We start from the raw sequence: 12,720 nt of genomic DNA, 5'->3' as shown, positions 1-12,720 counted from the left end.
CTATGTTCCTATTAAAACTTGATTTGAACTTTGACTTTGAAGTGATGTAGGTATTTGGGAATAATGTGTTAAAATAAGTACTCGTAACTTGGTTCTCCTCCTTCAATCCTCTTCTTCCTTCTTTTCCTTCTTCTTCTTCTCCTCCTCCTAAACTTCCCCCTCCTTCTTCTCTTCTTAATCCTCCTCCTTCTTATGCTTTTCGGAGTAAGTAGTAGGATTGGTTCTGTAACCATACCTACTACCTTAAAATCGTCTTGTAATTTTTCTGAAGATTTTTTTTTTTTTTTTTTTATCTTCAGAACTATTTGATCAACTTTGCCTTCGGATGTCTTTGGTATATCCATTTCATTGTACTTCTCATGTTTCCAAGCTATACTCGTTTATGCTCTTTGTATCGTGTGTTATATGTTCATTCAATCATCGTAATTTCCTTTTATGTGTACACATACATCTCTCATTCTTTCACTACCTCTCTGTCAAACCATGTTATTCTTTACGAGTATCTACTCCCCTCCTATCCTTCTTTTTACTTTCCATTACACTAAGTATAGGGCACCTATACTTTGTAATAAGAAAGTTTTGGAATATGTCCAAATTTTTAAAATCGGCAAATAGATGAAAATATCCGTTTTAGGGTCCTCTGAGTCCAATTTTTAGTGACCGTACACGTTTATCCCTTTTTGTAGTTTCGCAATGTAGGTACTAGAAAGTCGAGTGATGTTCACAGCAGGTTTTCTCTAGAATATGTACGCTCAATTCTCTCACTCTATCCCTCCTTATTCCTGTCTCAGTTTAATCTTGGCTTTATATTCATGATTAAATATCTTTTGAGCGTACTTTTCTTCCTTGTTAACCGACTCGTTTTTTTTTTCTGTTCGTAATTAAAAATGCACCGACATCGGTACAGCACCGAGACGTGTTCTGGCAACCAGGTTAGTTGACAGAGTTTAGCGGTGGTGGCTTGTCAAGTGTATAATGTACAGGTATGGTGTATGAGGTTCTCCAAATGGCGTCCCTAAAAATCAAACACGGAAACAATGAAATTCATTATGTTTGAATTTTAAAGGCTCTATAGTACTCAATAGCGATACCGTCATGAAAGAAAAATTTTGCCTGCGTCCAGTGGTCATGGAGAAGTTGGTAACTTCTGGTATGAAATACAATTACCCCCAAATCTAGAAATCTAATACAGTTTTGTGTTGGAATTTTAGTCAGTTTGGGTTTCTGCGAAGCAGAGATGTGTGTAAAAGCACCCAATAATGCCAACATATTGACAGTTACTGAGTCCTCCATCAAGACATTCAGTGTTTTCATAATACCAGTGGCGCGAAATTTGATTTACCCTGGGGGGAGAAAACCGTTTTTCGAAAATTTATGATCGAACAGTGGAGAAGGGTAAGGGGACTTTGGGTCCATTTTGTGAACTTGTAACTGAAAATAAATGTTAGAAGTTAAAAAAAAAAAAAATAATAAAAATAGTAAACTGGATCGAAAATTATAGTAGGTAATGCCAAGTTTTTCGAGTACAAGTCATCAAGTATCAAGATCTATTGAGGTGTAGATAGGTATTAATTTTAAAAAGACATTTATAACAAGTTTTTAAATATGCTTAACACATTTTTTTTATATATATATATATTTTTTTCTCCCATTGTAAAAATATATTCTTGTATCTCCCTTCTACCACAATAATAAATAATAATTTTACCTTAGCTGGATATAGGTTTAATACAATAAATAGGTTTAATACAATAGACCAAAGTTACAAGTAGCATGCTACTTGACAGACTGACTCTCCTAGAGAAGTAGGAAATAGGTTTGTCTCCCTTCTATCCCCGGGTAGCTCCGCGACTGTTCATATATAGTGGCAGACTCTCATCCATATTGTTTTCTCTGTTTCTCCATTTTTCATTACTTTCTCTCCCTCTCTCTCTCGTTATCCGTTATCTATATCTGGCATTTTATGTTGTTTATTTTATTTTCCTTTTTATACACACACATTTTCTTCTATCTCGTTGAAAATAAAGGCAGAATCCGAAAAAGAAAAGACAGAAGTATCAGGAGAAGATGTGTAGACGAGAATTTTTAATAAAGAATGAATTGTATTTCGACTACTACTGTGTATTACTGGTGAATGGTATCATTATTGTGAATTGTATTACTATTGTTTTGTTAGAAAACATGGTTACTCGACTGGATATTACATTTAAGAGACTTGACTATAAGTTTCAGAAGAATTAATGTCGGTACTTCTTATACTGGGTCCTGTTTTGTCCTTTTTCTTCTGTCAGTCCATATCTACTTTCGATGTGGGCGATCATCGTGGCTATTTTGCCTTTATCTGCTGATATTTCGAGCTTTTGTGTATAATTCTTGTTGATATAGGTCTTCAGGTTGCTTAGGCAGGAAATTCTTCTTCTGCCAGCAGCTCTTTTGAAATCAACCCTTCTCTTCAGGACGTATTGGAGAAGTTCGAAGCTGATTTGCCCTTTATTTTAAATTTTTCTCTTTAAATGTTGAAAAGTAAAAGAACAATACAAACCCTTTATTTTTGGAAAATAAATAAGTAGTATACATTAGGTATGTCATTAGGAATAAATAATAGGATACGTGGAAGAAAATTTACATGATGAAAATTGCATACGTCTGCTCGAATTTTATATCCAATGTTTGAATTTTACATGATACATGCATTCAACCATACAATTGAGTCCGAGGTACAATATTTAAGTTACGTAATTTGAATTTTGTTTTATTTTCAGGTATCCTGGATACGAAGGAAGGACTACCATTTGCTGACTGTAGGACCTACCACGTACACTGGAGATCAGAGATTTCAGGCTCTTCACGTAAAACAAGAGGTAAGAATAGCGAGTTATTGTAACCAAAATAACCGACAATTTACTGGACTCTTTAACGTTATTTGATGAAAAGTTTTCGTGAAATAACGTGTTTTACGAGACGCTAATTTTGGTTGCAAGTTGGAAATACTCTCTCATAAAGTCTGGAAGGAACGGTAGCAGTAGCTTTGATAAAGGGAACTATATAACCACGGAGGTCTTATCGTCCCGAAATCGTTCCAAGAACGGTTTCAATCGACAATGTGTGGACACGTATAAAGATATTATTTCACAAATCTCCCTCTCAAACCGTCTCATAAAGTGTGCGAAACGTGAACTTTCACTTAACTTCACGTATGAACCAAAGTCCTTCACTGAGTAGCGCCATCAGAATGTGAGTAGCTTCAACAGTTCACTGGAGACACATAAACTCACAGTTCTCCACCTCAACATCACTCCGAAATGTGTTTGAATTTTTGAAAGCATTTTTGGTGGAGGCGCTAACATTACCATACACATCAATATTCTAAACATGATACGAGTTTTGAATTTGTTATTCCTCTTTTCCCTTTGCTGTTACTTTTGTCATTTAGGAGGTGATTTTGATGCCTAAGAGTACCTAAGTGGGTATGAAATAAAATTTCCCTCTCTCTCTCTCTCGCTCGCTCTCTTTCTTTCTTTGTCGCCCTCTCTCTTTCTTTCTCTCCCTCTTGTTTTCTCCCTTTATCATCCTTGCTATATATAGTTTTCTCCTTTTCAATCTCTACTATCCCCCTTTTCTAACATTCTTTAGCTTTCTCCATCTACCTAACTTCCTTTCTCCCTATTGCTTTCTCTATCCTCTTCTCTTCTTCTCTTTTTATTCTCTTTTCTTTTCTCTCTTTCTATTTTTTCTATACCTCCTTCTTTTATTTATTTTTTGCTCTTTCCCTTACTCTCCTCTCTCTCTCCCTTTTGTTTTTTTCTCTCTCACTCCTCTCTTTCTCTATTTTCTCTTCTTAATGAGTCTACTAGCATTTTCTGACGTTACATACCTATTCCTGTTTAACTGCAGTTTACTTTACCGGTTTGTTTAGACAGTGTCCAAAGTTTGTGCTAATCAGCAAAAAGTTACTTACGGAGCAGTAGCATAGCAGCCTGGAGCAGCATTTCAAGCTGAATAACATACAAGCGAAGGGGTTTTATGAAAGTTTTTTCATAGTGTCTGGTTGGATGATTTTAAACAGGGATGATACCAGCTTCAAGTTTCCCTCGTAAAATTTTTGTAGCCAAAACCAAATGTCAGCCCAAAGCAATCACCCTAGGGCTGATTGAGAGGCTGACAAGAAACGCCAACCCCGTCTGAACACTGGGAAAGGTAAATAAAAAGAAGAAGAATTTCCAAGAGGGGTCTAGAGATGAAAGTCCAGTTTTGAATAAGAAAAAATTGGACTTTTTCTGACGATCTTTTATTCCTGCATTCAGAATTTGAAAACTAGTACCCAAATGTCTGAAGAGAGAGTTACACAGGAACGAGATGTTTTCTCTTCATTATGATTCCAACCAGATACCTACCAAGTACTGCGCCAAAAAATAACAGACTAGAAAATACTTAAAAATATAACAGTGTCCAACAATAGAACCAGAGCTAATTGAAACTTAAAAACGTGAAAAATGATCGACTACTGGTACAGTCACCCTATACGAGTAGTAGCATCATCAGCAGCAGAAGCAGCGTTGAAAAAAAAAAAAATGTCGAAAAACTTTATCTGTGTTTGCTTTTTTTCTCTTCTGGGAACTCATTTTGAGAAGAGTAAATAATGATGGAGAGAAAAGAAAAGGTTAAGGATGAGAAAAAAAGAAGAAATTAGAGAGAAAGAATGTCGAAGAAATAGGAAACAGAGAAGTAGGGAATTAACCTGTACCACCTAAGATAATGGGGTAACGTAAATCCCCAGCTGTTTGGATATGAAAAGATCACAGTGAAATGATAAGGTGTATTTTCCTTTTACGGAAACGATTCCGATGGCGCGCCATCTTGGAATTCCTATGGTTTAGTACAGGGGCTATCACGCCAAAAGAGGGGAAGATTCGTATAAGCTTAACCCATCTTTTGAGGCAGTTGCCCCTACACTTAAGCCTCAGATGGGCTTTTTGTGTACGAAAAAAAAGAGGGGAAACGACCTTCAGAATAGATATGCTTCTAGGTAAGTAGTACGACCATAGATGAGCAAACGAAGTGAATTTTAAGTTTAACGAATCCAATGATCTACAAACTCATGATGTCACATTTTATCTGATTATGCTCATAGCCAACATGTGACCGTAACAAGAGATTTTAGACCCCAGCCCAATTTCAACTACTTACCTAGAAACATAGGTATTTAGTTTGTTCGTCTGAGACGCTAAAGTTCGACAAAAAATACACCGTGTTATAGCTTAGTTGTCAAAAAGGATTTTCCACCTTTAAGCCTACACAAGGAAAACGGACTAAAAAAGGGGGAAAGACATAGTAAAAAAACACACACATATTTTCGAGCTGTCAAAGTAGGTCGCATTGAAAAGCGCTGTAGTTTTTTTCTGAGAAATCCCACATAACAAGTGGAAAGCTAACAAGCCAAGGGATGTGACAGGAACGGCAGGGAATTCTAGTCCCCCCGTGGCAAATATGATTGACTCGAAATTTTACCGAAAGCAACTCTCCTTCAAAGTGCTAACCGAAGGGAAAGTAGAAAAGGAAACACAAAGTTCCCGGTGTTTTTGGAAAGTACATTTCAGATTTCATCACGAGAACGAAGCCAATTATAATAGAGAAAACAGGAGAAGAGGGGAATGTAGGAGAGGGGAATAAAGGGACAAACATAAAAGCAGAGAGATAGATAGAGAGCGAGAAGAGAGAGAGGCAAAGAGGATGAGAGGTAGAGAAGGAAGCATAGAAACCTGGGGTACTTTCATAAAAGTAAATGTAAATTCAACTCCCAAACACCTTAGTCTGCTGGTTGAATTGGGGGTGCTCCCCCCTTAGCCTAGAGGTGGTGAAAGGAAGTAAATAGAAGAAACGGGAAGGGTTGAAACCTGTGAGGTGGGGGTAGAGGAGGAGGTGGAGGACCCACCGTTAATTCAATGTAAATATCGTAATACCATAATGAAGCCCGCATGGAAAAAAAAAGTTCTCTCCTTTCGTTCTCCAATGGAATAGGTATTTTGAGAAGAAACTTTTGAAAACTAAGATAAAAATCTGTGAAAATATTCTCGTTTTTCTTTCTGAATATGAAAGGATGTCTGACATGCAAAAGGGATTAAAAGACCTTTCTTCGAATTTAGACGTTCTTCTGTTTCATAGATTTTTAATTAGATATTTTACATTTTTTTATAAGAATCTGAGGATGGCCTTCGATCACTTGCATTTTTGGGGGACTAATCTCCAGTCCTGTCTTCAGCGAAAATGCTCTCCCTCTATAAAGCTCAGATTTTCCAAGTTGATAATACTGTCTATTAATATTAATATTCTGAGAAAACTCGTAAGCGAGTGTATACGATCTCTTAATGGGTAAACCACAGGGGTGCGATGTCGGTCGACTAACTACTTCCCATGAAATTGCTCTTTGCATTGATAAAACTTATTCGATTAAAACAATGTCTTTCCGTAGCTAGAACAAGGTTTGGGGTTCTATTTGCTCTGTTTCTCTTACACTCGTACAGCGGGATTCTAGTATGGAATTCTTCAGCTCCTTCTAGCTCTGTAATGTTACAAAACTAACATGGGGTGGGTGGGTACATTCCAACAAGTGAAGATCACGTGTAAAAACAATGGGTAGTAATCAGGTGTAGTAATCAGGTCTGTAATCTTAGATAAGGAAAGTGAAGAAATGTGATTTTTTAAATATTATTAAGTTTTTTTTTTTTTTGCCTGCCTGCCGGGGATTCTTTCCCCCCCTCTCTCTCTCTCATGTATTTCATGTCGTACCTATCATTTTTCCTTACCGCATCACGTACTAACGGTATACGCGAAAAACAACTAACACAAAAGAGAAATAAATAGAAGAAGAAGAAGAAGAAGAAGAAGAAGAGGAGAAGGAAAAAAAGAAGAATAATTTGGAGTAGATAGAGGGAGATAGGAAGGAAAGAAAGAGAGGGAGGGAGAAGAACGGAGAGAAAGAAAAAAAGAGGAGAGAGACGGGAATAAAGCTGACAGAGAGTAATGAAGAAAAGACGGGGTACAGAGAATTGAGAAGAGAAAGAAATAGGTACTTTAATTTCCCTCTCTCTCTCTCTCTCGCTCGCTCTCTTTCTTTCTTTGTCGCCCTCTCTCTTTCTTTCTCTCCCTCTTGTTTTCTCCCTTTATCATCCTTGCTATATATAGTTTTCTCCTTTTCAATCTCTACTATCCCCCTTTTCTAACATTCTTTAGCTTTCTCCATCTACCTAACTTCCTTTCTCCCTATTGCTTTCTCTATCCTCTTCTCTTCTTCTCTTTTTATTCTCTTTTCTTTTCTCTCTTTCTATTTTTTCTATACCTCCTTCTTTTATTTATTTTTTGCTCTTTCCCTTACTCTCCTCTCTCTCTCCCTTTTGTTTTTTTCTCTCTCACTCCTCTCTTTCTCTATTTTCTCTTCTTAATGAGTCTACTAGCATTTTCTGACGTTACATACCTATTCCTGTTTAACTGCAGTTTACTTTACCGGTTTGTTTAGACAGTGTCCAAAGTTTGTGCTAATCAGCAAAAAGTTACTTACGGAGCAGTAGCATAGCAGCCTGGAGCAGCATTTCAAGCTGAATAACATACAAGCGAAGGGGTTTTATGAAAGTTTTTTCATAGTGTCTGGTTGGATGATTTTAAACAGGGATGATACCAGCTTCAAGTTTCCCTCGTAAAATTTTTGTAGCCAAAACCAAATGTCAGCCCAAAGCAATCACCCTAGGGCTGATTGAGAGGCTGACAAGAAACGCCAACCCCGTCTGAACACTGGGAAAGGTAAATAAAAAGAAGAAGAATTTCCAAGAGGGGTCTAGAGATGAAAGTCCAGTTTTGAATAAGAAAAAATTGGACTTTTTCTGACGATCTTTTATTCCTGCATTCAGAATTTGAAAACTAGTACCCAAATGTCTGAAGAGAGAGTTACACAGGAACGAGATGTTTTCTCTTCATTATGATTCCAACCAGATACCTACCAAGTACTGCGCCAAAAAATAACAGACTAGAAAATACCGATTTTGAAAATTTGGACCGATTGCAATACTTTCATTACTAGTATAGCTCCGCTATACTGTAGTAATAGAAAGTAAAAATAAAATGGCCATCTCTATTTAAACTTTGACAAGTCCTACGAGGTCTCGTATATTTGACATATAGCACTGTAATAATAAATAATAGTAATAGTAGTGCTTATTCATACTGCTCGCATAGGACTGTAAAGTCCCTTTACTCCAGCAGCAGGCTACTACTATTATTGTGGTCAATTTCTCAAATTATATTGAGGATAAAATTCCATACCTCGGCTGGGATTGAACCCACGCCCTCCTGTTTACCAGGCGAGCGTCTTGACCACTACACCACCGAGGTAGGTAGTAGTTGTTGTAGCAGTGTAGCTTCACCAAGGGGGTTGATGGTCTCTAGCCAAGATTACTTGGCCTGTCCCGAACCGCAATCAACCATCATGAGGACCTGAACACAACTCCGCAAACCCCCGGGAGCGCGCGGCGCAACCGTATACGCAACCCCGCGTACCGAACACGCAAAGCCCTCAGGGGGGCGAGAGGGGGGCTAAGACCCCCTCCCGAGCACGAAGTGCGAGTCACATACATACCTTGGTTTGTGTTTTTTACCTTGATTTGTATTTTCTTACCTTAGTTTGTATTTTCTTACCTTAGTTTGTATTTTCTTACCTTCGGTTGTATTTTCTTACCTTCGTTTGTATTTTCTTACCTTAGTTTGTATTTTCTTACCTTAGTTTGTAATTTCTTACCTTAGTTTGTATTTTCTTACCTTAGTTTGTATTTTCTTACCTTAGTTTGTATTTTCTTACCTTAGTTTGTATTTTCCTAATTTAGTTTGTATTTCTTACCTTAGTTTGTATTTTCTTACTTTAGTTTGTATTTTCTTACCTTAGTTTGTATTTTCTTACCTTGGTTTGTGTTTTCTTACCTTAGTTTGTAATTTTTTACCTTAGTTTGTGTTTTCTTACCTTGATTTATAATTTCTTACCTTAGTTTGTATTTTCTTATGTGTCAACTTATTCGAGGCATCCCGGGCAGCATTCTGCACTTGTTTCAATATCTCAGCTGGACTCAGATCATCAGGTATGGGTTCGAATCTCGAGGCTGGCATATTTTATTTTCTTGCCTTAGTTTGTAATCATTGTATTCCAATCCACCGTACCTTAGTTTGTATTTTCTTACCTTAGTTTGTATTTTCTTATGTGTCAACTTATTCGAAGCATCTCGGGCAGCATTCTGCACTTGTTTCAGTATCTCAGCTGGACTCAAATCGTCAGGTATGGGTTCGAATCTCGAGGCTGGCATATTTTATTTTCTTGCCTTAGTTTGTAATCATTGTATTCCAATCCACTGTAACCCATCAAATATACGAGACCTTGTTTAGACTGCTGGGGTAAAGGGACTTTTCAGTCCTATTCGGGCAGAATAAACAAGGTATATTCATTTCTATTCTATTTAAAATCAACCCCAGGTGGGATGTTTTGCAATGAGTGTCCTTGTTCAAGACCGATATTTTTTTCCAAGTACCACCTACTTACACAACAACAGATCACTGAGACCGGGGTTCACAAAGTGTGTTTAAACTTCTCGTACTTGCCACCGGGAGCGTTAGTGTCGCTGTCCACGTCCATAACCTGGAGGAGGAGTGAAGAGAAATGAGAGAAAGTTTAAAAGGGGGCACGGTTGGTCCAGTGGTAACGCGCTTGCTTTCCATGCAGAAGGTCCCGGGTTCGAATCCCACCATCGACAAAAATTTGTACTCCTTTTTCGATTGCACTCGTTTGCTACAAGACATAATAATATGTCTTATTAAAGAGAATGTTGTTATTAATCCTTTCAAAAGGCAACAGGTATAGCAAGGAGGTAAGTTACCCAGCCACTCATTTTATGTTCCATATTCCCAAGTAGCATAATATATTATTTGAGCGGCATACTACGGGATGGGCATGCTACGACACAGACCACATGCGTCTAATGTAGCAGTTGTTCCATTGCTACGAAATAAAAACGGCGGTCGAACACTCATCTTATAAATAAATAAATAAAAAATAATAACTTTCCCCTCTTATTTTCTTCTATTCACCACTGGGCAAGTAGGTAAGTATGTACATATGTATACTCGTATGTCTGTAGATATTATTTTCTTTTGCAGAATATCCGAAAATTGAGCACGCACTGCTCCTCCATTTCAAACAGAGTTTATTGAGGCGCACCACGAGAACTCTAAAACCTCAACGCTATAACCAAATGAACATGGGTGTCAATAAACTCGGTTTAAACTTAACGCCAGCCTAGTTAGCTCAGTTGGTAGTGCGTCTGCCTTAACCTAGCGGAAATAAGTTTTTCTCTCACTCACCTGTTTAACTTTGTCCTCTTCCTCACGCGTCTTCTGTCGTTCATCTATGATTTTCTTCGTCTTCCTATGTTCCCCGCTGGTCATTAAATCCAGCAGATTATCCACCATAGTCAGTGTATAATCACAATCCTTGGCGAAGTTGAGAATACTGGGGGGAATAAATAATAATAATTCTAAAAAAAAGTAGAAAAAAAAACAGGTCTCTGTCACTTAAGTCCGTGAACTAAATTCTGGTTCTCAAGCTACATTGAAGCATCATTCACACCCCCCTCCCCCCTCTCATCAGATGGGCGAGAAGAGACACAAAACTTCCCATTTAGGTGCTGGGTCAACACAAGAACACCAGAAAGTAACCCATTGAAATGGGTGTTTTCAATCGAAATACAAGTACAATTTTTGTCGATGGTGGGCATCGAACCCGGGACCTACTGAATGGCAATTCTTACCTCTCAGCATATTGTACAGCTGGCTCATCCCCGTATGTCTCATGTAGCAAGTCGCTTTCCTCCTTGGTTAGGTTGGCAAACGTAGAATCATAAGATGGCGCATAAGATCCGAAAGCGCCGTAATAGAGTGGTTTGACGGATTTGGCCAGATTACGCCGATCTTCGCGGAAGCCTTGCAGAGAACCGGTTCCGTGGTTTAGCTTGCCTGTGGAGAAATAGAATAGAATAAAATAGAATAGAATAAAAACAGGATAGGATAAGAATAGAATAGAAATAATAGAGCGGCTTGACTGATTTGACCAGGTTACGTCTGTCTTCGCGGAAGAATAGAATAAGATAGAATAAAAACAGAATATAATATAATATAATAGAATAAAAACAGAATAGAATAGCATAGAATACAAACAGGATAGGATAAGAATAGAATAGAAATAAACGAAGCGGGAGTCATGAATTATGACGTCATAGCCTACGGGAGCGTATGCCGTGACGTCAAACTTCACGATTTACCGGTATTTTTCAGCGGTATCTAGAAGTCGTAGAAGAAAAAGAAAAATTCCGTTGGTCCTCATTTTTCCTGCTCTATGACTTTGAAACATCAACCAAGTAAGCGCAACTGATCTATTGAAAACTTTTATTTAAAACCGATATTTTAGGGCTCTTTGCCCTGACGCCTAAGCCTTGGAGTGCGCTTTTGGTGTGTGAAGTTAAAATAAGGAAAACTACTTAAGTACTATAAAATAATTATTTTCATCCCCAGCGGGATTCGAACCCCGGTCTACTGGTCTACTCACCCACTAGGTTACCGAGGGACACTGGTCGCTCGTTGGTCTCAGGATCTGCATGATCCCCGGGCACCAGAATAGCGAGCGAGGTAGAGCCATCCTTTTTCTGTCTTAGGTAACCCATCTGGGAACACAAATAGAATAGAATAGAATAGAATATACCTTGGTTATCCTGCCAGAATGAGACTGAAGAGTCCCTTTACTCCCGCAGTCTAAACAAGGTCTTATTTATTTCATAGGTATAGTTTAAAGTTAAACATATGTAAATAAAAAACCTTGTTTAAATACTATACCTGCATTTGAGATAGTACCTCTGTATCAACAGTTAATGTTATCAGGGACAACCAAAACATATGCTACTTTGAGGCAAAGTCTTTGGCTGTTTATATAAACTACTACAATCTACCTACATTAGTTTACGCATCTGAAAAGGTGGGTACTTGGTATGCAATACCAAGTATTGTGTCTCTTCTCGCCCATCTGATGAGAGGCATACTACGGGATGGGCATGCTATGGCTATGACACAGACCACAATACATAGAGCACGCACTGCTCCTCCATTTCAAACAGAGTTTATTGAGGCGCACCACGAGAACTCTAAAACCTCAACGCTATAACCAAATGAACACGGGTGTCAAACTGTTGTTGTTATTGCAATGATTGCCGTGCTATGAATTGTCTAGATCCCAACTTCACTGTGCCCAATTTATTTATAAATCGAAACTGTTAAGTCTGGTAAACCAGTCTTTTTTGTCGACAGTTTGGCATTGACAAAATTTGCCAAGCGCTAGATATTGCTTAAAATGTATTGGATAGGTAGCATTGCTCGTATTGATAATCCTGGCATTGAATGAAATTGTAAGACAAACGCACTGGAAAAATCCCGCATACTTTGGGAGAAAAAAATGTGCTGTTCACACATCATTGTCAAGTCAAACGTTTCAGACCTTTTTCTTTACTGAAGAAGTTATGGTTTCATGCGAAAGAAATATTTTTTGACTGTAAAAAGCACAAAGTTGGGATGTAGGTGGAGGGAGGTATGCTTCAAAACTAGATGGGGATAGGATGGTTGTACGTATATGTATGTAGAATCTAA

General features: G+C 37.9%; 1 protein-coding gene across 1 annotated transcript; it reads right to left on the bottom strand.

The window, feature by feature from the left end:
• Window positions 1-9,601: 9,601 nt before the first annotated feature.
• On the bottom strand, window positions 9,602-11,922 carry LOC103511481 (bromodomain-containing protein 7-like). Its single transcript, XM_008476203.1, has 5 exons — window positions 11,917-11,922; window positions 11,633-11,747; window positions 10,839-11,043; window positions 10,393-10,540; window positions 9,602-9,670 (listed from the first exon to the last, which is right to left on the bottom strand). The coding sequence occupies exons 1-5, from the start codon at window positions 11,920-11,922 to the stop codon at window positions 9,602-9,604; spliced, it is 543 nt and encodes a 180-aa protein (XP_008474425.1).
• Window positions 11,923-12,720: the final 798 nt, after the last annotated feature.

This window comes from Diaphorina citri, unplaced genomic scaffold (assembly GCF_000475195.1).
Source record: "Diaphorina citri unplaced genomic scaffold, Diaci psyllid genome assembly version 1.1 scaffold718, whole genome shotgun sequence".
NCBI classification, from domain to species: Eukaryota; Metazoa; Arthropoda; class Insecta; order Hemiptera; family Psyllidae; genus Diaphorina; species Diaphorina citri.
Note: the sequence above shows the minus strand (reverse complement) of the source record. Positions and strands in the feature narration are given on the sequence as shown.